We start from the raw sequence: 27,267 nt of genomic DNA, 5'->3' as shown, positions 1-27,267 counted from the left end.
TTAGAGATTTTTGTAGAAACAGCTATGATTGTAATATAAAATTTATATACTACTTTCTCACTAAATATTAAAAGATTTCCTCAGTTTATTAGTTATTCATATTGTTTCAAATGATTTCAAAATATTTCATTAAATATTTCATCTAGGGACACCTGAGTGGCTCAGTGGGTGAGCATCTGCCTTTGGCTCAGGGTGTGATCCCGGGGTCCTGGGATTGAGTCCCGCATTAGGCTCCCCGAAGGGAGCCTGCTTCTCTCTCTGCCTATGTCTCTCTGCCTTTCTCTGTCTCTCATGAATAAATAAATACAATCTTAAAAAAATTTTTCATCTAATTTATTGGTAATGATTCTGCATCTTAGGTTTTGTATTTAATACTGTTACGTCCATTTTTATGTTAACTTCTTTTCTGTTTTTAAGATTTAAAGAAAAATTAGATTCCCTTATAACCAAAGGAAATAAAAACACTGTGTTGAAGAGATGTCTGGACTCGCATGTTCATAGCAGCATTATTCACAGTAGCCAACAACCTAAGGCAGTTGTCAAGACATGGATAAAGAAGCTGTGGTATTATGTACCATATATATGTTCAGCTGTAAAAAAGGAGGAAATCCTGCCATTTGGGCGACATGGATGGATCTTGAGGCATTATGCTAAGTGAAACAGTGATACAGAGAAAGACACATAGTGTATGATCCTACTTATATGTGGAGCAGACTCCTTGTTCAGCACAAAAAAAGCACCCTTCCCCCCCAAAAAAAATCCTCTCTCATACTCCTAGAAAAAGAGACTACATTTGTGGTTACTAGAGACAGGGAGAGGGGAGTGGGAATTGGAGAAGGTGGTCAAAAGGTATAAAATTCCAGTTATAAGATAATTGAGTACTAGGGATATAGTATACAGCATAATAACTGTAGTTAACCAGGATGTTTGGCGTATAGGAACGCTATTAAGAGAGTAAGTCCTGGGTGCCTAGGTGGCTCAGTCATTTAAGCCACCTGCCTTTGGCTCAGGTCATGATCCCAGAGTCCTGGGGTAGAGCCCCGCATCAGGCTCCCTGCTCCGAGGGGAGCCTGGTTCTCCTTCTCCCTCTGCTGCTCCCCCTGCGTGTGCGCTTTCTCTCTCTCTCTGTCAAATAAATAAATTCTTAAAAAAAAGTAAATCCTGGAAGTTCTCATCATAAGGAAAATTTTTTCCCTTTTTAAAAATATTTATATGAGGTGATGAGTGTTAACTTATTGTAATTATTTCAGATTATATGTAAGTCAGGTCATTATACTGTACATCTTAAACTTATATAGTGATATATGTCAATTATATCTCAATGGGACTGGAAGAAAAAAGGTATAGACTCCCAGAAGTGGAAAATGTTAGATAAGGATGTGAATGTTTTAAAAAAAGATGTATTATTTTAGAGTGAGCATGGGGTGGGGAGAGGCAAAGGCAGAGGGGAGAGAGAATCTCAAGCAGACTCCCTGCTGAGCACAGAGCTGGATGCGGGAGCCCCATCCCACGACCCTGAGATCATGACCTGAGCTGAAATCAAGAGGCGGACGCTCAACTGACTGAACCACCCAGGTGCTCTATGATGTGAACATTCATAAGGATTTTGATTGTACTGGTTGCCAAATTGTTTTTCAAAAGCCAAATTTATGAAGTCAAGCCTGTGTATGTGAATGTTTGCTTCCTAATATCCTGGCTAGCACTGGCGTGACATTTAAAATATATGTAGAAGTTTCATATATTTTTCATATATTTCCAAATCCTTTGGCTGGAGCAGAAGGTCCTTCTTCCTATTGTTAGTTTCTGGATTGACTGTAAATGCAAAAGATTTTTGAGTCAGGGCTGAGGCCTGAGGCAAGGTAAGAGTGAGGGGGACAATGATGAGAAGAGATTCAATTCCTCTTCACTTTTTTTTAAAGATTTTATTTACTTATTAATCAGAGACATAGAGGCAGAGACATCGTCAGAGGGAGAAGCAGGCTCCCTGCAGGGAACCCCGTGCAGAACTCGATCCCTAGGACCCCAGGATCACGACCTGAGCTCAACCACTGAGGCACCCAGGGGTCCCAAATTTCTCCTCACTTGCTTTTTATAAGTATTTTTGAAGCAATTTTAAACCTTGAGAAAGGTTATAAATACAGTACAAAACCTTTTTTCCCTTGGGAAATAATTACTCCCTTGGGAATAAACTTATGGTATTAGTTGCCCCCAAATACTTTAGCGCATATTTCCTATGAACAAAGATATTCTATCTAAACACAATATAGCCAGGAATCATGAAATTAATATTGATACATTACTGTTAGCTAATATTCATATGTTAAGTTTTGCTTAATATCCTAATATCCATTATAGCAGAAGAGCATGTTCGAAATCATCTGTTACTTTTATTTATATCAATTTGGAATGGTTTTCCACTCTTGATTTTAGTGACCTTGATGCATACGAGCTGTTATTTTATAGAATGTCCCTCAATTCTGGTTTGTCTAATTTTTTTTAAGAATTACCTTTAGGTGATATCCCTGGCAGAAATATCAGATATGATGCTGTGTTTTTTTCATTACATCTTAGTGGGAGGCATAGAATTTGATTTGTTCTATTTTTAATATTGTTCGTGTTGATGACTTAAAGTGGTATTTGCTAGTTGTCTCCACTATGAAGTTATTCTCTTTGTAGTAAGTATTTGGTGGAGAGAGATTTTGAAACTATGTAAATATCCTGTTGTTTATGATCTTACCTACCTTCTCTCCTTCTGTCCATTTGTTGTTCAATCATTCCATTATGGATTCATGGTTTCTTTCTTTTTCCTTTTTTTCTTCAATGGGCTTATAATCTATTACTATCACTACTTAATTTGTTGCTTAAATTATCCCTGATTTGCAGGGGATGGCTCAACCCGGATGGCTCCACGGTTGAGCGTCTGCCTTCGGCTCAGGTCGTGATCCTGGGGTCCTGGGATCCAGTCCTGCATCAGGCTACTTGCTTCTCCCTCTGTCTATGTCTCTGCCTCTTTCTTTGTGTCTCTCATGAATAAATAAATAAAATCTTAAAAAAATTATCCTGATTTGGTCAGTGGGAGCTCTTTCACCTTAACTTCTGTGTCTTTTTACATGTTCCCACCATTTTTTGACCGTTTCTTACTTTCTGGCAGAAGATGAGATGTTCTTGGTCATATTTTACTTTGCCTTCTCTAGCCCTGGAATCAGCCATTTCTCCTGAGAACTCTGATTCTTCTTAGTGGAGAATGGTGTTTAAGAGCCAAGATCTGGGGCTTTGTGTGCTCATTGCTGTGTGCGTGTCCCTGCTCCCAGGCCCCTACAGTGGACTGAGGAATGTGTATGTGCATGTATTTACCTAGTGTTTAATCTCTCTGTATTGAAAGATATCTCCACTGATCCCTTCAATTCTAATTCTGCAGGATTCATTCTCATTTTCTCCCTTCCCATTTAACTTTCTCTGGCAGTGACAAACCTGGTTCATAGTATTCTTAATAAATGTACTTATGTGATCAGTCCCCAGGTATGTAACCAATCTCTCATCATTGTAGCTGCTGTCTTCTCCCTTCGGCCCCAGTCCCCGTGCTCTCCTTACCGTATCCAGACTCTTCATCCTGCAGCAGGTTGTTTGGTCATGTGGAAGCCTCCTTCACCTTACTAGAACTTTGATCCCTGCATCGAGTCACTCCAGCCACATCCCACTTCTGCTCTGACTATGGTGCCTCTCTTTGGGCCACATCTCCTCCTTTCCCTTTAGCCTGTGGTAGTACAGATCTGCTTGAGACAAGGCACAGTTCTCAGATGCTCTTACGAGCCCTAGGAGATTTTAGCCGAAAGACCAGACCTCTTTGGCTCATTTAGAGAAATCCTACAACTGTTGATTTGTTCAACCTTAACCTGGGAGGAAAGGAGATACTGAGCTTTGGTGTTTCTTTTTTTACCTGGGGGTTCTTCACCCAAGTTCCAGATCACATCCACACTGTCTTTTTCTGGTTGCTGGTGCTTAGAAGGGGCTGAGAAAAAAACCCAGCCAAGCCTCATGGGTTCCCAGCCAGTTAGGTCAGGTCCCATGAGAATGTGTAGTCCTGAAGAGACCAGATCCCCAGACATGAGAGCTGGGGCTCGGGCAACTTACTAGAAAAACAGAACAAGGGCACCACTTTCACTTTCTATCTCAAACTAGAAAGGGGCTCAGGAAAAGTTACCTGGATTCCATGAGTGGACAGATACCTTCCTCTTCTCTCTAGCTTGATTTTCCCATTGCAAACTGTTATCCTTTACTTTGGAGGGGCGAGGAGTGCTAGCAAGGTTCCCTCATAGCTGGGAGTGGGGTACTGGTAGAGGGGGCAGAGGGAGCTAGTGACTGGGCAGGTGGAGGAGGGATGATGTACTGACTTTCCTGACTTAGCCATAGGGTTTTCTCTTAGGAGCTCTCATTCCACCCTGAGGAATAGTTCCTGACTGACGGGCTCCAAGGCGGAGAAGAGGCTGGGGTAGCAAATCTGGGTGCAGTGAGCAGATTGTTTAAAAATGTATTTGCTACCCTGACATACGATAGTATGTTATTATTATAACATGTACTAGAAGTATATCTATGCATGTTAAATTTAGGAAGTAATTTTTCCTAGTGCCGTTTTTCTCAATTCCCTGATGCTGTCTCATGTATCATTAATTTTTAAAAATTGTTTTTGATAGCTACCACGATGTTTGAAGCTGGAAAGGACAAGGTTAATCCAGATGAATTTGCTGTGGCACTTGACGAAACTCTTGGAGACTTTGCATTCCCCGACGAATTTGTCTTTGATGTTTGGGGAGCCATCAGTGATGCGAAACGAGAATGATTATGACGTGGATGATCCGTCTCTGGAGAAATGAACCGTTCTTCCTTTTTAAAAAAAAAATCCATAAGATCTGTTTTTAGACACTGTTACAGATTGGTTTGGTATTATGTGTATGGAATACATTCTTTGAAATATAATTTTGGTTTCTGGGTCCCTTTTAAATGCAGTTGCAGATGTGGTATGCTTGAGATAAATCACCTAAATTATGACCAATTTTAATACTCATTTAAGGATCTTTTTAAAGTAAGTTTTAGGGAATATTTCTAGAGAAGTTTTGCTCCTCACTAACATCCATATTTTCCTTTCCACATATAAGTAGCTGATTGCAATAGCTCTGTAGCTCATTTTCAAAATCTCAATGCAGTGAAACTGGGATTAGAGTATGATTTCCCTTCTAACATCTTCATTTTGTTATACCAGCCTGATATGTTCAGGAAATGAAGTTTGAATTATGCCTACTATGGGTCTAGAAAGCATTGTTTTTTTCAATCCACTGAATAAGGAGAAGAAGATTCCTATAGCCTCTTGACATCTATGGCCTACTTTCTTTAATCATAGAACAAGGATTCATTGACTTTTATTTTTTGCGTCTTTGTAAATACTTTTAAAAAATTTGTTAAAATCAATTGTACTGTGTATGTGTTTGCTTGTGTGGAAGAAGGGTAGAAACCTCTTATATTTGATTTTTTTAAAGCAGTTCTTAGACCATTATTTCTCTTTTCACTGATACCACTTTTATGTTACCCTTTATAAGCCCTCCAGGGAAGGTTTTTATAGTCTTTGTAGAAGTTTTCTTTTGAAAGATATTTACTCAGAAAATAACTATGTTTGAGAACATTTTTTGGGGGGGTGAAAGAGCAACGCTTTTAAGCCCCCTAAACTTTAGAGGAGATACAATCAGAAATCGATTTCCCCCAGTGGAAATAAAGGATGATGGGAGGAATTGAGAAAATATATTAGTCTATTATTTTAGAGTTCTAACATACTTTCTCTAAAACCTTACATTATTGAGAAAATTGAGGGCAAATGACTGTCTTATCTCTCTTTTTTGACATTTTATGGATGTAAGAGAATGGAAATGAATGGTTTCAACATAGATCATTTAATAAGGCAGAGGATGGTGTGACCAAGCATTCTTCTAAAGCGTTAGATGGAAAATGCTGTGTGCTGCCATGGTAATCAGAAATAATAACCCGAGAGGGTTGTATTCCAGGAAATCAGAAGTAATTCCCTTTTCATGCTGAGTTAATGCTTAGATAACTGTTGTTTTCTGGTGCAACTTTACTTTTACTGACATCACTCTTCTTTCACATTAAGTTTAATGCTTTGAAGCAGATACTCTGTCTCATTAATCTGAGACCTGTACAGAAGCCCTGTTTTAGTCACTAATGCGTAACTAGAGGAGTTTATGGAACATGGATTGTATTAACGGACTTGCCCATCATTTGAAAATTGGACCTAGTTCAGGCTGTAATTTGTTGTTACTTTTCTCATGGATTTCTTTTGGAGCTCTCCAAATATCTTTTTAATTTTTTTTTTTTTAGTTTTTAAAAAATTCAAAATTTTTATTTTAAGATATCTAGTAATTCTTAACAACACCTCTCAGAAGGATACACGAAGAAAGAGTTGATATTTTTAAAGATGGGAAAGTTGAGGTCCATAGGAGCACTTTAATTTAAACAAAATTTCTTGGTACTAGATGTTAGATTTGAAATGATGAGTCACTGCTTATTGTTGATGGATGTCTGTTTCTCCGTCTGTTTAGGACATGCAGGGAGATTGACACTGATTTCCTGTGATTTATGGAATCTCATATTCACAAAGTGAGTTGTGCTCACTGTGATTTTTCTAGAATTTTGATGTGCAAGGTAACAATGTCCATGTATAGCGGTGACTCGTTTGTTGAGTTAATTGGTAGTTATCATCATTTTAACTGGGCACAGGTACTTTAAAACGCTAGGTGTTTCCTTGAAATGTCTTTATCTCTCACTTCTATTGCTAAGCTGTTGACAAGGATAGTTTCTTTATGTCATCTTCTTCCCTAACCTGGATGTATATTTGTGTGTGAACTTTGTACGTTTTGGTAACTCTCAGTGCACAAAAAGATCAGAGTCTCGTTTTAGTGGTCACTGTCTACAGTGTGGGCTGCCCTTCTCCTACTGTGCTAAGACCAGTCTTTTTTTCTTTTCATTTAAATGAAATAGTGATGCTATTTCATCGTTACCACTAAACTTTTCCAGAACACTTCTGTTGTTTTCTTTTGTTTAGTTTTCTCCTCCAGTGGAAGATTATTTTATTCTTGATTTTCCTCCATGCAAAACTGCATCTCTCAGGAGCCACTAAGATCACACTGTGTTTTCTTTGTGGCAGAGGATGCAGGTGGTGACCGAGTGTTGGGCTCGCTGGGGCCTTGAACACAGCTTGCTCCTGATCATGTACACTTTCTGATGATTACAAATATGTACATTTTGGGTTTCTGTGATGTTTCAAAAAAAAAAAGAATTATATAATTATAAGATGTGAATCTCTTTTAAAAAGAATTCCGTTATAAAAGCAATAAACAGTTAACCTCTAATTGGGGCTGCTATATCCTATATTGTAATGTGAACAGATAATGAGAGATAATTTTGCCAAATGATTAATTTGCTGTATTTCCCCCCATAACTTTAATAAATAGAGATTTTCCAAGTAAAGCACACCTTCTTTAGGTCTATGTTATTGCTAGACCTTCATCAAGTCTAGAGAGAACCTTTCTGGTGTCCTTCAGTTATCATTGCCTATCTGGCATAGTAGCAAAATGAATTTCATCTGCAAATACAGTTTTCAAAATAATGGTTCTTTTCAATAAGGCACAGTTATCTGCCAAAGGTGTAAAAGATCGATCATATAATGACTCTTTTCACCCTCTGATAAATCTAAAAATATATGGATAACAATAACATTGTTATTATTCTGGTGGAGGTGATGAGTTAGAAGGACAGTCTTGTATTTTCCTCAGGCTATGAGTGAATAAAGAGATAAGAGGTGCTGTTCAGCTTTCAGCCCCAAGAATTAGTGTTCTGTGTAAAACGTACATTTATTATCTTCTTGACACAGATTGAAAGGGACATCAGAGTAATTACAGGTCCTTATACTATCATATCATGGCTATAAAATGTTTCTAAGATTGTGAAGTGTACAAATGGCACAGCCTGTCCCTACTTATTACCTGGAAACCTAGTTCTAAGAAATGACTCATGGCTAATATCTGCTGAGAGGGTAAAAATTGAATATGACATCTTTAATTTCAATTTGAGACATTAAGACTCTATAAAACTTAAGTATAGCCATAGATATGTTTAAATCAATGACAAAGAGAAATTAAAAAAGTTTTCTGATAGTTTTAAATAAACACTTTGTATTTTGAACTGTTTGTGCTATGCAATGGTATTGACTATATGCAGATAAAATATTCTGTGTTTTTTGGGGAAAAAAACTTTTGTCTTTTGTAAATCAGCATATACTTTAAAATGTTTTTTGAGATTGAATTTTGGAAATTTATTAATTTGTGAAATTATAACATATTTTATTTAAAATTTATGTACTGTATTTCTACTTATAGATGTACAAATGTTTATGTATTGATTAAAGAGTGAATTATTTTAAAGGTATAATTTATAATATTTAAAATACCACTTCTTAAAATAAACTTTTCATGAAAAAAATGATGTTTTTATCATGAAAAAATAAAGATTTGGGGTTTTAAATGTTAGACTTTTTAGTTTTGTTTAAATAAATGATTCAAGGGATAACACATGTAATTGTTTAGGCCTTTTTAAAAAATTTTTTAAAGGTTATTTATTTATTTATTTGAGAGAGAGCTCATGAATGGGGAGCAGGGAACAGGGGAGGGCCAGAGGGAGAGGGAAAAGTAGGCTCCCCGCTGAGCAGGGAGCCCAACCTGGGGTTTGATCATGACTGGAGCGGAAGGCAGACACTTAACTAAGTCACCCTGGTGCCCTACTCTTTATGTTTATTTTATTTTATTTTATTATTTTATTTTATTTTATTAAGATTTTATTTATTTATTCATGATAGTCACAGAGAGAGAGAGAGAGGCAGAGACACAGGCAGAGGGAGAAGCAGGCTCCATGCACTGGGAGCCCGATGTGGGATTCGATCCGGGGTCTCCAGGATCGCGCCCCGGGCCAAAGGCAGGCGCCAAACCGCTGCGCCACCCAGGGATCCCTCTTTATGTTTTTAATACATTTTCGGTATATATTTTTTCTCAGTGTATTTTGTATGAGGTGTAACCTCTAAGGTCTCTTAGTCTTAAAATTCCAAAATTATGTACTTTGATTCAGTAAAAACACATGGGAGATGTACTGCCAGGGTACTGTAAGGTAAAATAGTCATAAGCTGTTTCTGTTTATAAAATAGAGGTTTACCGAGAGTGATTTTCTTCTTTATTTAACCAAATTTATTGGCAGTAGTTTCCAAACAATAGTGTAAGTAGAAGAAATATCAGCCCATAGCTCTTACGTGGTTATGCCTTTTGGATTCATTATCTCCTTGATACATTTTGAAGGCCCTATAAGAGCTGTTAGAAATTCTTAAAAATACTCTAATTCCGTATGTTTTGGGGGAAGGGGTCCAGGAATCTGCATTTTGACATCTTCCAGATGATTCCAATGGAAGTGAATCATAGACTTTCACTTAGAGGTCCTCGACAATCAGGACTAGCACTGGGCAGGAACAATAGATATGACTTCAAGAACTCACCATCTGTCGAGGTAGACTGAAGCCTAAAAGAGCTAATATGATTAGGTAAGTGTTAAAATGGATGTAAAATAGTATGGGAAGAAGCAATATAAGATAGTAAGATTTCTTTTAACTTCACCAAGTGGACGATTTTCTAAATGTAAATTGGTATGCTAGAAGGATTTGTTCTTGGAGAAGTAGACTTCCCAATGGGTGCATTATGGATTAATCCATGTGACAGTTTTGCCTCTGCAGGCAATATTTGATGTTTACCATTGATACAAATAAATATTGGCTATTTATCCTGCCCTTATTAGGTATTCTCTTCTAGTTTTGTAGATGAGGATCCTCTTAGAGGATGGTTTTTAGAGTGGAATTGACATGCATGATAAAATTAATCTCTTTCAATGGGAGTAGCCTCAGGGGATACTGTGGTTTTGATTATGGAGAAGCCAAGCTTGTAAAAATGCTGCTTCAAGTCTCCATCTGAATTTTTCTTTTAGTGAGGTTCCTTCATGTAGGGGGTCGAGTGAATATGATTCATGCTTCATTCCTTATGTGTCATCTAAAAATATGTTGGAAATAATGTGATTAAAAAAGTGTAGACCTGATGAATTAATTTAGCTGTGAAAAAGTGGTTTCTCTATGTTAGAATTTCTACCCCTTCATTCAGATATTATTATAAAAATAATTTGATATAATTTAAATTTTATTTTTATAGCTTTCCAGTAAGAAGTAAGTAGAAATATAAACATGAAAAAAACCAAACTCTTTCTTCCCCATAAAGTAAAGAGAAAGCTTTCTCTTCTGCAGTGGCACTGGAGAAAAATAAAATAAAATCCTTTGAAGTTAAAGAATGGTGGAAGAACCATGAGATATGTTAGCTTTGGGAAGGGGAAAATGGGAACATGGCAGCCATCTTCCTGCAATGTCCTTCCCTCCTCTCCATTCATCCCTTCCTGGCTTGCTCTTCTCCACCATCCTCCATCCATGGGGTTCCTCAGGCCTCAGACATGGGTTCTGTCCCCAACTCTGTCTTCTTAGATGACTCATCTCTTCCCATGGCTTTTAGTATCTTTATAGTTACAACTCCCAAATATATATCTCCAGTTTGGATCTCTTCTGAGCTCTATACTCAGATACTCAACTGCTTCCTTGACGTCTCCACTTGTGTGTCAGAACTTTAGCATGTCCAGGATGAAACTTAAATTTTTGGGGTCGGGGTCAGGGAGAGGTACAGAAGGAGAGAAAGAAAATCTTAAGCAGTCTCTATTCCCAGTGAGGAGCCTGATGTGGGGCTTGATCTCATGGCCTTGAGATCATGTCCTGAGCTGAAATCAAGAGTTGGATGCTCACTTGACTGAACCACACAGGTGCCCCTAAAATTTTTTTTAAAGTCTTATTTTCCTCAATTTTCTTTGACAGGAAGTGGCATCATAATTCACCTCACTGTTCTTTCTTCAACTACTGCGTCTAATTCAGCAGCAAGTCCTTTTTGTTGTATCTCTGAAAACATCTCCCAAATATCTACTTGTTTCTAGTTTCGCTGTCACCTGTTAAATCCATACCTCATTTCCATCCGGGCTGCTGCTTCAGGCTCTGCACTGCTCTCCCATCTTCCACTCCTGCCCTCCTCCAATTTAGGTTTTACCTGGTAATGGGAGTGCTCTGAAAACATTGTACAGTACATGAATGTTCAGCTTTCTTGAAAATGTCAGGGCCTCATTTTTTTTTCCTTTGGAGGGGCTTGACCTTATGCTTGTTTTTGTCTTTGAGGGAAGGGGCACTAGGTTTGGTGATTCAGCTTCTGCTAAAGGGCTCACAGAGATTAAAGGTTTTATGGTGTGTGTGTGTGTGTGTGTGTGTGTGTGTGTGTGTATGTGTGTGTGTTTGGGAAAGGGAGAGAGATGTCTTTAAAGCTCCAAACAGAAGAAGATTGTGCCTTGTTTTCCTGCAGGCTCATTATGGCTATATGGAGTGTTTAGACTAACAGGAACAAGAGCCTTCCAAAGATTCCTGGTGTTTCATTGCAAAGGCAGTGAGACCCACAGTGAGAGGAGGTGTTTGACGCTTGAGTACCCTTGTGGACGCTTGAGTCATTGAACAGAGCCCACCAGCCTTCATAGCACTTCCCATGCCTTATTTGTTTCTATCATCAATGTGTGGTGAGGATTTTTGTCCACAGTTTTGCTTATTATTTTCTAGAAGGAGAGTTACCACATCAACCCAAACCTCTGGCTTATTCCTGTAGATGCCATCATCTTGGCTCCTTTTTTTGTTTGTTTGGGCAATGAAATGACCTACATATAAACTTTAGAAAAGAGAGGTGGTCCCTTGCACATGTCTAGTGGAATATTGGGGGTAACCTTTGCTTTTGCACTTGGAAAGCTGAACTGAACCAGCATGAGACCTTTGACGGAGACATGGGCATTTTGCTACATGCTAATGGGATCATACCACTCCCCTTCAAGCTTTACAGTGGCCTCCAAAGCCACATCATCACCAGACTCCTCCTAACTCTGTGCTCTCGTTACATTGAACTTGTTTTTCACTTCCAAGTTCTTCCTTTCTTAGAGTTTTTTCACTTTTTTTCTCTGCCATGAACACCCTTCCTCTGATTTGGATGGCCAGGTCCTTGTCATCCTTTAGTTATTAATATAAATGCCACTTCTTTGGTGAAGATATTTTTGACTTTAATTTCAGCCCTTATTTGTTTCCATCCTAACTCAGCATTATTTTAAATTATTTTATTAGTTTTTTTTTCCATATTCCCCATTGGAATATCAGTTTCTTGGGGAGGGGGGTGGGATTGTTTATATATCTCATTGTTATATCCTGAGCACTTGGCATGGAACCTGGTATATATTAAATACTAACAGGGGATCCCTGGGTGGCTCAGCGGTTTAGCGCCTGCCTTCGGCCCAGGGTGTGATCCTGGAGTCCCGGGATCGAGTCCCACGTCAGGCTCCCTGTGTGGAGCCTGCTTCTCCCTCTGCCTGTGTCTCTGCTTCTCTCTCTCTATATCTCTCATGAATAAATAAATAAAATCTTAAAAAAAAAATACTAACAAAATAATTGTTAATGAGGAACTTCAATGAATATCTGTTGAGTGCCTACTGTGTGCTCAGTTGCTGGAAGTAGATCAATTCACGTAATCTTCAGCAACTCTCTGAGGAAGGTAATGCTTATTTTCATTTTAAAGATGAAGAAATAGGAACGCCTGGGTGGCTCAGTGGTTGAGCCTCTGCCTTTGGCTCAGGGCGTGATCCTGAGGTCCAGGATTGAGTCTTGTATTGGGCTCTCTGCGAGGAGCCTGCTTCTCCCTCTGCCTATGTCTCTGTCTCTCATGAATAAGTAAATAAAAGTCTTTTTTTTTTTTTTTAAGATGAAATAGGCCTAGAGAAATTCAACTTGCTCTGAGGCACATGTTTGGCTAGTGGCAATGACAGGATTTGAACTCAGGTTTAGGTCCTAAGCTCGCTCTCAAATTGATCCTGTTAATACTTTACAGAGCAATGTTCTGAGTCACTCAACTGAAGAAAACTGTGAGTGGATTAAAGCCTGGAGAATAAGGTTATGGATTCAGTTAGCTGCCTGAGTAGGGGAATAGCTACTCAGATACTCAGAGCTCAGGCCCAGAAGGGGACTTAAATGATTAAGTGACAGATTTTAGGTTAGAAACCATATGCTAAAAGATTTTAGTTGTTCTTTAGATTAAAAAAATTATAACTGGTAATGGTTAAGTCTGAATTAAAAAGAAGATCTTAGTCACTGGCATAATAAGTTTTTGCTGGTGTAACTAAAGAAAAAAAGATTAAGAAAGTTCTTGACCATTTCTTAGACTATTTCTGGCCTTAGAAATCCTTCGAATCTGATTAGAGTGATGTCCCGGTTTAATTGTTTTGACTTGGGTTGTGGGCATTTTGCTTTTGGAATCATTATTACTTATGTTTCAGAAAACTACTAAGGGGTGATTACTATGTTCTTTAGTTTTTAAAAAAATGTCGTTAAACAAATTTAAAAAAAGTAGCAGCTAGTTATCAAATGCTCTGTGTACCATTTACTGTATGAAAATATTGAGGTTTCATGGAGCATGGAATCTCATCATTAACCATTTTTAAGATTGAGATACTTGAGTTCTGAGAAATGAATTGGAAAGTTATTTTGCTCAGAAGGTCCATTTCTGGGCAGAAATTATAATTTGTATGCCAAAGGGGTGAGTTTACAGAGATGATTATAAATTCCTTGAATATATTCCCTACTCAGTTCTTTTCTATACATACGAGTGATTGGTTTCAACATATTAACTTATGAGTTGATGAATATTTGTGAAGCTTCCCTCAATATTAAACCCAAAGTAAGACTTTTGTAACTGTGGTAATTTAAAAAAAATGAAATCAATCATGTACCTTTCCAGAGGATCAAATATACATTTGTAATTGGAACAGGTTTATTGAATTCCTTTTTATTTTTTAATTTATTTTATTTTATTTTATTTTATTTTATTTTATTTTTTTTGAATTCCTTTTTAAATGAGGCCCAAGGATAGGGCGCCTGTGTGACTCAGTTAAGCATCCACTGTTGATACCAGCTGAGGTTTGGATCTGAGGGGTGTGAGTCTAAGCCCTCTGTTGAGCCTTCTTTAGAAGGAAAATGCAGTCCAAGGAAATTCTGAAGAGGGTGTACTGACTGAGATAGAGATAGGTGACATTTCAGTACTGAACATTGTAAAATTCTGTGGGCTGTGTTGCGACTCTCCTTTCTGACTTTTTTTATAAACAATGTTAGTAACCTTAGTGTATTCTTTTAAAATAAATTAATTAGCTTTCAGAAATATTCCTCCAGGTGATCTAGAGCTTAGAAGGAGACCTCCCAGCTCTCTGCCATCCTGTCACCTGATGGCAGAAGGACATTTACTAGGTAATTAAAAAAAATTCACGTTCTGACCAGTAGGTGGCATTGCCTCCCTTGTGGCTTCCGCTAGTCTATCTGCCTTTTCTGCAACCCTCAATGCCAAGTCAGGGATTTTAATATTCTTCTTGTACCTGTTCTGACTTGTCCAGCCTGATTTTTGAGCTCATTTGTGACTTCACTAAGGATAACCTTTGGAAGTGTCTTTGATACCTGGATAGCTTCGCCTCAGAACCCTGGGGATTATATGATGTGGTCTGGAGGAGTGTTGAGAGCAAATGACTAATTGTACAAAACCAACCAAGGCTCCTCTAGATCTGAGAGGCGAAGAAATGACTGAGCACCGAAGTACTGTAGAAGGTGATTATTATTATTATTTTTTTGTAGAAGGTGATTATGGTTAATATCCTGTGAAAGTTATAGACAGCTTCATACCAAGCATAAAATTAAATAGGCACATTTAAAACTTTAAAGCGTATTTATGACTTCAAAACTTTTAAACTAGGTTCAAGCAAACAGTTAATTGTAAATTTGTTTTTTTGCCTGAATCAATAAAGCAGGTTGAGCTTCTTTGCATTTAGCAATTAATATTGTGTGGATGACTCACCTCATGAAAAAGTCTTCTTTCCAGTAGGATAGAACCTGGCCAGGTATTGATTCATATACGACTGTTTCAACAGCTGTCATTTGAACTAACTTCTTCTTTCTAATGTTTTTTACATTTAAGTAATTTGCCAATACTTGTGAGGTACAGTACTTTGTACTTATCACAGGATATTTACCCCTTATTAATTGTATATCCTATCAATGACATCCTATCAATGACAATCCTATCAATGACATCAACTGATGTCATTCGGGACACTCATTGGCTATAGTTATTATTATTATTTTTAAAAGATTTTATTTATTCATGAGAGACACAGAAAGAGAGGCAGAGACACAGGCAGAGGGAGGAGAAGCAGGTTCCATGCAAGAAGCGTCATGCAGGACTAGATCCTCGGAATTTGGGATCGCACCTTGAGCCAAAGGCAGACAGACACTCAACCGCTGAGCCACCCAGGCGTCCCTATTGGCTGTAGTTAAGTGACATTTGTTAGAAACAAGAGTTTTTAAAGCTGGAATTGTAAATTTTCCTATAATTATAATAATATAAAATTGCTTACTTAGACCATACTTGTCAATTCAGGTCCAGGGTCTGTATGAATGATTTCCTGCTGCTGTATGAAGTAGAGCTGCCCATGAAAGAAGCAGCTGAATCACAAATCAACACCCTCAATTCAAAATATTTTATCTGGGCTTTATAACTGGCCACAATAAAATAGAGGCTCACAGGGAATAGCAGAGATGTCAAAAAGCAAAGGGGAAGTTGGAAGGAATCTGTGGCTTCTAGAGAATTTCCCTTTATTAGACTTCCTGAAAAGCCCTGTTATAAGCATAAGTCTTATTTTAAATGTCCGAATTCTTCATGTTGCTTTGGATAATAAGGATTTCATAATCTCTGAAGCTTAGTAATTGATTCTAGGAAAAGCACAGACAATTAGGTGGTGAATGTCAGCCATTCATCTATTGTTAGATTCCTTAACATAGCTGATTTGTGGCTCATTTTTGCACTTCTGTTTATTTCCGCTGTCCACAGTGTTTTATTAATATGGCATGTTCCACATTGTTGGAACCAAATATCCAAACCAAATGTTGGACTTGGATTTCACTAGCCTGTGAAAGACCATGTCTCTGATTGACATTCATAGGAATCTATCTATGTGCCTCATTTTCTGCAGATCTGGAGGGTTGTGGTTCATCTCTTCAAGGGCACAATCTCCACTTTGAGCTTCAGTCTCAATTGCCTTGAAGAGAGTGTGCCTCTCCTGATTGATGACCTGGGACCTCTCATTGTCCCTGGGTCTCTCTAAGTTGAGTTTTATGTAAATCATCCTATTAGTCAGGATTCAGTTGCAGAGAACACAATCTGCTGTTTTAGGCAGAAAGTGATGTAATGTAGGTTATAAGATAGGCCCCAGAATTGTTAGAACTCAAGAGAAGTCTCTAAGCGTTGGAGGCAGACACAAGAATGAATTCCCAAAGCCTTGCTCCCCAACTGGGTTGCTCATGGAGCCTATGCCATGGTCAGAAGCTATTTCTGCTAAACCTGTAACAACTCTAGGACCATACCACCTCTGCTGTATCTGCACCAGCATAAATGATGCCACATGCCCTGCCGCTCTTACAGGCAACCTGCTTCTGAATTCAAATCTTGAGTGCATGTGCTTGGCAGAACTTGAATCGTATTCAGAATCTGTAGCTGCAAGGGACTCATGGGGAGAAAGTTCTCCATCCATTATAGAGTCAGAAGGATAACACAATAAGATTGGAATGGATGTTGAGCAAGCCAATCCACGATATTTGCTTTTACCAATTGTCTTCCTTCCTTCCTTCCTTCCTTCCTTTTATTTATTTATCCATGAGAGACACACAAGAGAGAGGCAGAGACACAGACAGAGGGAGAAGCAGGCTCCATGCAGGGAGCCTGATGTGGGACTCGATCCTGGGTCTCCAGGATCGCACTCTGGGAGGAAGGCAGACGCTCAACCACTGAGCCACCCAGGTGTCCCCACCAATAGTCTATATTTAAATCAGACTTCTATTTAAGCAGTACAACTTACTTTCCTAATTGGTAAAAAAACAGCCAGCCTTTTTTGACATGATGCATAGCAAGCAGATAGCCAGAAAAATATTTACATAGATTGGTAAACTATTTTTTAAAAAAATCTATTTTGTCTTTAAAAAATAAAATCAGTAGTTTAATGAATAAGAAATAGCTAACATCTTATGTTGAGGTTTCTGTGAAAGTTGGTGAAATATTTGATACGGGATAAAACGGTACCACCCAACAGGTCCCATTACCTTAAGACAAAATAATCTGTTCGAAGGTTTTGTTCTTAAAGACATGAAGTAAAAGTGAGTTTTGTAGATTAATTGTTGAGTTGTTTTGCGTGAGGGAACTTGGTGGTACACTCCTTTCTCTGCATTTCTCTTTGGTGATATAGCTTATTTCATGGCTGTTTATTAGTCTGGGACTCAGTGGGCAACTATCCACTGTGTTTTTATTTCATTCATATTTTACTTTTCTTACTGAGTGATTGGAATATTCCAGTTTTCTTTCTCCTTTAAAAAAATCCTTTGTTCCTACACAAACGGCAGTTCCCTTGAAAGAATTTTATTAGTCTTACTTCATTATTATAGTAATTCAGTGCAAAGGATATAGACAAATCATATTAAGGAACTAATAGACTGTTAATGGATCTAAATGAGCAAACGGCTTTTTTGCCTCCCTCTTGTCTATGTAAAGCATTTTTTCAATGAATTACATATTTCTTTCCAAATTGGATTTATAAGCAATGTTAAACTGTAGTGATTTTTCTTTTATTTGTGCTAAGTACTGATCTAAGTGAATGCTTATTCTCCTATAATTATTTTAGTCACTGGCTCTTAATTAGTATAATTCCATCCCTGATTGGTTGTTGAGGTACTAGTTCAGCCATTCTCATAATATGTATTTTTACTTTTGCTTTAAAAATTGTAGATAATTAGGGCACTGGGTGCCTCAATTGGTTAAGCATCTGACTCTTGATTTTGGCTCAGGTCCTGGTCTCAGAGTCATGAGATCAGCCCTGTGTCTGGCTCCACACTTGGCAGTGTCTGCTTGAAATTCTCTCTCCCTCTCCTTCTGCCCCTCTTCCCTCTCTCTCTCTCCTCCTCTGTCTCTAGAATGAATAAATCAATTTTTAGAAAAAATTGTAGATGATTAATGTTTTAAATGTTCCCAACACTGAGAAGTTCATGCTGCTGGAAATCTCTTGGCTCTGAGATACAAAGGTGAGTGAAAATATAATCATTATATCTTTTAATGTGCTACAAACAAGCCCTGCACTTAGAATTTAATTTTGGCTAGAAAATATTTAGAATGTATAACATTTTCAGTTTTTAGAAAAGTCTGGGGTTTTCTAAGCCTATCCTTCTTGTAACATGGTGGTGAATCTTTTGGATCTAATAGCATCAGATTCTTTTTCCTTCTTTTCCAGTTCAGATTCTTTCACCATCTGTAATATAGAGAAATAGTTAATGCTTGTAAAGATATCAAATTAAGCAACATATTAAAGAACAGTAGAGGAAAATGGCTCATAACAGGAGACAATATTGCATAATGAAATATTCCAGAAGGAAATGGGTTGAAGTCTTATAGACTTGGTTGCTAGACTAGCTCCACTACTTATAGGTTGGATAAATTACTTCTCTAACATTCTGTTTCTTCATGTATTAAATGGGAATAATAATACTTGTTGTGAGGTTGTTGTAAGGATTACATTAGATAATATACCTAAGTTGCTTAGCGTATAATCTGGAACACAGTAAATATTTAATAATTAATTTATTATTATACCTCCAGGCAGAGTTTTCACAACCTGGTGGAGAGTTTCTGAATAGATAGGAGCTGGTTAGAAGTGCCTGATTTGCCCTCTCCTACCTTCCCATTTAGATCTTGAAGAATGTGGAAGAAAAACAGCACATTCAGCAACAATCTCTACTTGAGAAGGAATTTCTACCATAGATAAAATATATAATTTCCTGAAAACGAAATTACCCAGATTGATTCAATGTGAGTGGAAAACCTGAATAGTCCAATAACTCTGGAGGAATTTTCTTTTTTTTTTTTTTTTTTTTTGGAGGAATTTTCTTCACCTACTAAATGACTCTGTGCAGACAGAAAAGCGAGTTTTTTTTTTTGTTTTAGAAAAAGATAATTTCTATTTTATAGAAACTACTGCAGAGCATAGAGACATGCTAAAATTTTTATCAGTTACAAGTGTAGCATAATGCTGGTACAAAACTTGGTAAGATTTGAACTTGAACAGAGATTTAGATACAAAGATGGGATATCATTAAAAGACTGTATTCAAAAGGCAATGTCATGAGAAAATATAAAATGTTTATTTAAAAGGGAGGGCACATAACTTTATATTCAACAGGATCCATTTTGTTAAAAAATACATATTTTAGCTTAAGTTTTTGTTTTAATTCCAGTTAAAATACAGTGTTATATTAGTTTCAGGTGTACAATACAGTGACTCAACAATTCCATACAATACCTGGTGTTCATCACAACAGGTGCACTCCTTAACACCTATCACCTATTTCACCCAGCCCCTCGGCACCCACCCCCACTGTAACTGTCAGTTTGTTCTCTACAGTTAAAAGTCTGTTTCTTGGTTTGTGTCTCTCTCATTCTTGCTTTGTGCATTTGTTTTGTTTGTTAAATTCCAAATATGAGTGAAATTATATGGTATTTGTCTTTTTTTTGGTATATTTTTTTATTGGAGTTCGATTTGCCAACATATAGTATAATACCCAGTGCTCATCCCATCAAGTGCCCCCGTCAGTGCCCATCACCCAGTCACCCATACTGCTCCCCCCACCTTCCCTTCCACTACTCCGTGTTCATTTCCCAGAGTTAGGAGTCTCTCATGTTTTGTTATCTCCCTCTCTGATTTTTTCCACTGATTTTCTCTCCTTTCCCCTGTAATCCCTTTCATTAATTTATATATTCCCCATATGAGTGAAACCATATGTTTGTCCTTCTCTGATTGACTTACTTCCCTCAGCATAATACCCTCCAGTTTTATCCATGTCGAAGCAAATGGAGGGTATTTGTCGTTTCTAATGGCTGAGGAATATTCCAGCGTATATATAGACCACATCTTCTTTATCCATTCATCTGTCAAAGGACATTGTGGCTTCTACCATAATTTGGCTATTGTGGACATTGCTGCTATAAACATTAGGGTGCAGGTGTCTTGGTTTTTCACTGCATCTGTATCTTTGGGGTAAATCCCCAGTAGTGAAATTGCTGGGTCATAGGGTAGCCCTAATTTTTAACTCTGTGAGAATCTCCACACAGTTTTCCGGAGTGGCTGCACCAGTTCACATTCCCACCAACAGTGCATTCCCTCCACATCGTCTCCAGCATTTGTTGTTTCCTGTCTTGTTAATTTTCCACATTCTCACTGGTGTGAGGTGGTATCTCATTGTGGTTTTGATGTATATCCCTGATGGCAAGTGATGTGGAGAATTTTCTCATGTGCTTGTTGGCCATGTGTATGTCTTTCTTGGAGAAATTTCTGTTCATGTCTTCTGCCCATTTCATGACTGAATTGTTTGTTTCTTGGGTGTTGAGTTTAATAAGTTCTTGATAGATCTTGGATACTAGCCCTTTATCTGATAGGTCATTTGCAAATATCTTCTCCCATTCTGAAGGTTGTCTTTTAGTTTTGTTGACTGTTTCTTTTGCCAGGCAGAAGTTTTTTTTATCTTGATGAAGTCCCAATAGTTCATTTTTGCTTTTGTTTCCCTTGCCTTCACAGATGTATCTTGCAAGAAGTTGCTGTGGCCAAGTTCAAAAAGGGTGTTGCCTGTGTTCTCCTCTAGGATTTTGATGGATTCTTGTCTCACATTTAGATCTTTCATCCATTTTGAGTTTATCTTTGTGTCTGGTGTAAGAGAATGGTCTAGTTTCATTCTTCTGCATGTGGCTGTCCAATTTTCCCAGCACCATTTATTGAAGAGACTGTCCTTTTTCCAGTGGATATTCTTTCCTATTTTGTCGAATATTAGTTGACCATAGAGTTGAGGGCCCATTTCTGGGTTCTCTATTCTGTTCCATTGATCTATGTGTCTGTTTTTGTGCCAGGACCACACTGTCTTGATGATCACAGCTTTGTAGTACAACCTGAAATCCGGCATTGTGATGCCCTCGGCTCTGGTTTTCTTTTTCAATATTCCCCTAGCTATTCGAGGTCTTTTCTGATTCCACACAAATCTTAAGATGATTTGTTCCAACTCTCTGAAGAAAGTCCATGGTATTTTGATATGGATTGCATTGAGTGTGTAAATTGCCCTGGGTAGCATTGACACTCTCACAGTATTAATTCTTCCAATCCATGAGCATGGAATATTTTTCCATCTCTTTGTGTCTTCCTCAATTTCTTTCAGAAGTGTTCTGTAGTTTTTAGGGTATAGATCCTTTACCACTTTGGTTAGGTTTATTCCTAGGTGCTTTTGGGTGCAATTGTAAATGGGATTGAGTCCTTAATTTCCCTTTCTTCAGTCTCATTGTTAGTGTATAGAAATGCCACTGACTTCTGGGCATTGATTTTGTATCCTGCCACACTGCCGAATTGCTGTATGAGTTCTAGCAATCTTGGGGTGGAGTCTTTTGGGTTTTCTATGTAGAGTATCATGTCATCTGTGAAGAAGGAGAGTTTGACTTCTTCTCTGCCAATTCGAATGCCTTTTATTTCTTTTTGTTGCCTGATTGCTGAGGCTAGGACTTCTAGTACTATGTTGAATAGCAATGGTGAGAGTGGACATCCCTGTCTTGTTCCTGATCTTAGGGGAAAGGCTCCCAGTGTTTCCCCATTGAGAATGATATTTGCTGTGGGCTTTTTGTAGATGGCTTTTAAGATGCTGAGGAATGTTCCCTCTATCCCTACACTCTGAAGAGTTGATCAGGAATGGATGGTATATTTTGTCAAATGCTTTCTCTGCATCTATTGAGAGGATCATATGGTTCTTGTCTTTTCTCTTGTTGGTATGATCTATCCCATTGATTGTTTTATGAGTGTTGAACCAACCTTGCATCCTGGGGATCACCACTTGGTCATGGTGAATAATCTTCTTAATGTACAGTTGGATCCTATTGGGCTAGTATCTTGTTGAGAATTTTGGCATCAGTGTTCATCAGGGATATTGGTCTAAATTCTCCTTTTTTGGTGGGGTCTATGTCTGGTTTTGGAATTAAGGTGATGCTGACCTCATAAAATGAGTTTGGCAGTATTTTGTCCTTTTCTATCCTTTGGAACAGCTTTAGTAGAATAGGTATTGTTTCTTCTTTAAACCTTTGATAGAGTTCCCTGGGAAGCCATCTGGCCCTTAACTTTTGTGTCTTGGGAGGTTTTTTGATGACTGCTTCAATTTCCTCCCTGGTTATTGGCCTATTCAGGTTTTCTATTTCTTCCTGTTTCAGTTTTGGTAATTTGTGGCTTTCCAGAAATGCTCCATTTCTCCTAGATTGCCTAATTTATTGGCGTATAGCTGCTCATAATACATTTTTAAAATCATTTGTATTTCCTTGGTATTGGTTGTGATCTCTCCTTTTTCATTCATGATTTTATTAATTTGAGTCTTTTTTTCTTTTTTTTTTTTTTTTTTTTTTTTTTTTTTTTAAGATTTTATTTATTTATTCATGATAGTCACAGAGAGAGAGAGGCAGAGACACAGGCAGAGGGAGAAGCAGGCTCCATGCACCGGGAGCCCGATGTGGGATTCGATCCCGGGTCTCCAGGATCGCGCCCTGGGCCAAAGGCAGGCGCCAAACCGCTGCGCCACCCAGGGATCCCTAGTCTTTTTTTTCTTTTTAATAAGGCTGGCTAATGGCTTATCAATCTTATTAATTCTTTCAAAGCACCAACTCCTGGTTTTGTTGCTGTTCTACAGTTCTTCTGGTCTCTATTTCATTGAGTTCTGCTCGAATCTTTATTATCTCTCTTCTTCTGCTTGGTGTAGCTTTTATTTGCTGTTCTTTCTCCAGTTCCTTTAGGTGCGAGGTTAGCTTGTGTATTTGAGTTTTTTCCTATTTTTTGAGGGAGGCTTGTATTGAGATGTACTTCCCTCTTAGAACAGCTTTTGCTGTATCCCAAAGATTTTGAATAGTTGTATCTTCATTTTCATTAGTTTTCATGAATCTTTTAAATTCTTTTCTAATTTCCTGGTTGATTCATTCATCTTTTAGTAGGATGCTCTTTAACCTCCACATGTTTGAGTTTCTTCCAAATTTCTTCTTGTGATTGAGTTCTAGTTTCAAAGCACTGTGGTCTGAAAATATGCAGTGGACAATCCCAATCTATTGTATCAGTTGAGACCTGATTTATGACCTGATTTGTATTGGTTGAGACCTGTATGTGGTCTATTCTGGAGAAAGTTCTATGTGCGCTTGAGAAGAATGTGTATTTAGTTGCGTTCAGATGGAAAGTTCTGTATATATCTGGGAAATCCATTTGGTCCAGTGTATCATTTAAAGCCCTTGATTCTTTGGTGATGTTGTGCTAGAAGATCTGTCATTTAAAGAAAGCGCCATGTTGAAGTCTCTTACTATTAATGTATTATTATCTAAGTATGTCTTTACTTTGGTTATTAATTGATATACTTGGCAGCTCCCACATTAGGGGCATAAATATGCATGATTCTTAGGTCTTCTTGTTGTATAGACCCTTTAAGTATGATCTGGTGTCCCTCTTCATCTCTTACTGCAGTCTTTGGGATAAACTTTAATTTATCTGATATGAGGATTGCTACCCCAGCTTTCTTTTGAGGACCATTTGAATGGTAAATGGTTCTCCAACCTTTCATTTTCAGGCTGGAAAAGGTCTGAAATCTAAGGTGTCCTTAGGTCTAAAATGAGTCTCTTGTAGACAGCAAATAGATGGGTCTTGCTTTTTTATCCAATCTGAAACCCTGCGTCTTTTGATGGGATCATTTAGCTCATTCACATTCAGAGTTACTATTGAAGGATATGAATTTAGTGTCATTGTAATATTTATTCAGTCCCTGTTTTGTGGATTATTTCTTTGGGCTTCGTTTTTCTTTTACAGGGTCCCCCTTAATATTTTCTTGCAGAGCGGGTTTGTTGGTCACAAATTCTTTCAGTTTCTGCCTATTTTGGAAGCTCTTTATCTCTCCTTCTATTCTGAATGAGAGCCTTGCTGGATAAAGTATTCTTGGCTGCATGTTCTTCTCATTTAGGACCCTGAATATATCCTGCCAGCCCTTTCTGGCCTGCCTGGTCTCTGTGGAGAGGTCTGCTCTTAGTCTAATGCTTCTCCCCATATAAGTTAGGAATCTCTTGTCTCTTGCTGCTTTAAGGATTTTCTCTTTATCTTTGGAATTTGCAAGTTTCACTATTAAATGTTGAGGTGTTGAACAGTTTTTATTGATTTTAGGGGGGGGGAACCTCTCTATCTCTTGGATCTGAATGCCTGTTTCCCTCTCCAAATTAGGGAAGTTCTCAGCTAAGATTCGTTCAAATACACTTTCTGGTCCTCTTTCCCTTTTGGCGCCCTCTGGAACCCCAATTAAATGTAGATTTTTTCCTTCTGAGGCTGTCATTTATTTCCCTTAACCTTTCCTCATGGTCTTTTGTTTTTCTCTTTTTTCGTCAGTTTCCTTCCTTGCCATCAATTTCTCTTCTATGCCACTCACTCTTTCTTCTGCCTCATTAACCCTTGTTGTTAGGACCTCCCCGCTGGATTCTTTTTTATTTTCTTTTTTTCCGCCTTCCAACCTTGTTAGAAGTGAAAACCCTTCTCTCTGTAGCATTCCAGTTGTTCTCTCTTTAAATTTCAGGTCAAATTTGTAGGTTTTCAGGATGGTTTGAAAGTTATTCAGGTAAGTTGGTGGGGCTGGGTGGGGTGAGGACCCTGCTCCTCTGTCTCTGGTATTTGTCTTTCTCTTATTTTGCTTAGCATAATACTCTCTAGGTCCATCCATGTTGTTGCAAATGGCAAGATTTCATTCTCTTTTATGGCTGAATAATATTCCATTGTGTGTATACACCACATCTTTTTTATCCATTCATTAATCGATGGATGTTTGGGCTGCTTCCATATCTTGGCTATTGTAGATAATGCTGTTACATGTTGGGGTGCATGTATCCCTTTGAATTAGTGATTTTGTATTCATTGGGTAAACCCCCAGTTGTGGAATTGCTGGGTCATAGGGTAGTTCTATTTTTAATTTTTAAGAAACCTCCAGACTGTTTTCCACAGTGGCTGTACCAGTTTGCATTCCCATTAACAGTACAAGAAGGTACCCCTTTCTCCATGTCCTTGCCAATACCTGTTGTTTCTTGTGTCATTAATTTTAGCCATTCTAACAGGTGTGAGATAGTATCTCACAGTGGTTTTGATTTGTATTTTCCTGATGATGAGTGATGTTGAGCATCTTTTCATGTGTCTGTATGTCTTCTTTGGATAAATGTCTATTCATGTCTTCTGTCAATTTTTAAATTGGATTATTTGTTTTTTGGGTGTTGAGTTTTATACGGTCTTTATAAATTTTGGATACTAACTCTTTAACAGATATGTTATTTGCAAATATCTCCTCCCATTCCATAGGCTGCCTTTTAGTTTTGTTAATTGTTTCCTTCTATGATGAAGTCCCAATAGTTTATTTTTGCTTTTGTTTCTCTTGCCTCAGGAGACATATCTAGAAAAAAGTTGCTACAGAGAGCAAAAATATAAAACAAAGGTAATAATATAAGTAATAATAATAGTAAACTCTGGGTAATACAAGTGTGAGTGATTTTGTTGTTCTTTCTTGTACCTTTGTCTATTTTCCAAATCTTAACAATGATTATGTAATATTTATATAGTTAGAAAAGGAACATTATTTAAAAAGAAGTCAGTGGCTATATAAAAATATCATAAGAGATATAATAAAACTGATAATATTTATGAAAGATTGGTTGGACATTTGACATGGTTAACTTTGTCCTCATAGAGCTTTGGGAGGTTTCTCTTTTAATTTTTTTTCTTCATTTTCTATTTAGCACCTTAAAAAATTAAAAAAAATTAAAAAAAGAATTTATATATTTATTTGACAGAGAAAGAGCACAAGCAGGAGGAGTGGCAAAGGGAGATGGAGAAGCAGGGAGCCCCACATGGGGCTCAATCCCAGGACCCTGGGATTATGACCTGTGCCGAAGGCCAATGCTTAACTGATTAGCCACCCAGGCGCCCCTAAAAAGAATTTTTTAAGCAAATGAATCAGATCTGTTTGAAGTTGTGGAGGAACTGAATTTGGAATTTGACAGTGTTCTCTAGGTGATGAGTGGGCTTTCTGTTTTAATTTTTTGGTCTGCTTCCCATAAAGTGACAAAAAAGGAAGAAGGCTGGTTTATTTAAAATTGAAAAGCAAATAACTTCTATCAAAAGTTTTAGGTAGGAACATACATTCAATAATTGAATTAGGATATATTGTTAGACATTTAAAATTATTTAATATAGCAAACAAGAAAATTCTTATGTAACTTGGATTTTATGTTTCTGAGCTAGCAAATTGAATATAGAGCTATAGAGGTATCTGCTTGCACATGGTAGACACTCAAATAGTACATGAAAAAATTTTGTTTGAGAGCTATATTAATTTGTACTCCATTTACCTGATGCTCCAGAGATTTAATCCATAAGAATTCTAGAGTATTTATTGTCCTTTTTGTTCTTAGTATTAACAGATAACATTCTCTCTACTGTGTAAGATCATTGTAACTTTTTCAGTATTCTACAACTTTTAAAATCTATATTATTTGAAGGGCACCTCAGTTGGTTAAGTATCTAACTGTTGATTGAGCTCAGGTCACAGTCTCAGGGTTGCAATATTGAGCCCCTTGTAGGGTTCCTCACTGGGCACAGCCTGCTCTGATTCTCCCTCTCCCAGGGGCACCTGGGTGGCTCAATTGGTTAAGCATCTGACTATTGCTTTCAGCTCAGGTTATGATCTCAGGGTAATGAGATTGAGCCCTGTGCTGGGGCTTTGTGCTCAATGCAGAGTCTGCTTGAGGTTCTCTCTCTCCCTCCCTCCACCTCCGTCCCTTCCCCTACTCACATTGTCTGAACTGTCTCTCAAATAAATAAAAAATTTTTTAAAAAAGATTTTATTTATTTATTCAT

General features: G+C 37.7%; 1 protein-coding gene across 1 annotated transcript in view; it reads left to right on the top strand.

Annotated features, from left to right (window-relative positions):
- GIPC2 (GIPC PDZ domain containing family member 2) overlaps window positions 1-8,588 on the top strand; it is an 87,306-nt gene extending 78,718 nt beyond the window's left edge. Inside the window, 1 exon segment of the mRNA XM_025417892.3 lies at window positions 4,692-8,588. Coding sequence (XP_025273677.3) covers window positions 4,692-4,837 — 146 coding nt within the window. The 3' untranslated portion in view covers window positions 4,838-8,588.
- Window positions 8,589-27,267: the final 18,679 nt, after the last annotated feature.

Source organism: Canis lupus, chromosome 6, assembly GCF_003254725.2.
Source record: "Canis lupus dingo isolate Sandy chromosome 6, ASM325472v2, whole genome shotgun sequence".
Classification (NCBI taxonomy): Eukaryota; Metazoa; Chordata; class Mammalia; order Carnivora; family Canidae; genus Canis; species Canis lupus.
Note: the sequence above shows the minus strand (reverse complement) of the source record. Positions and strands in the feature narration are given on the sequence as shown.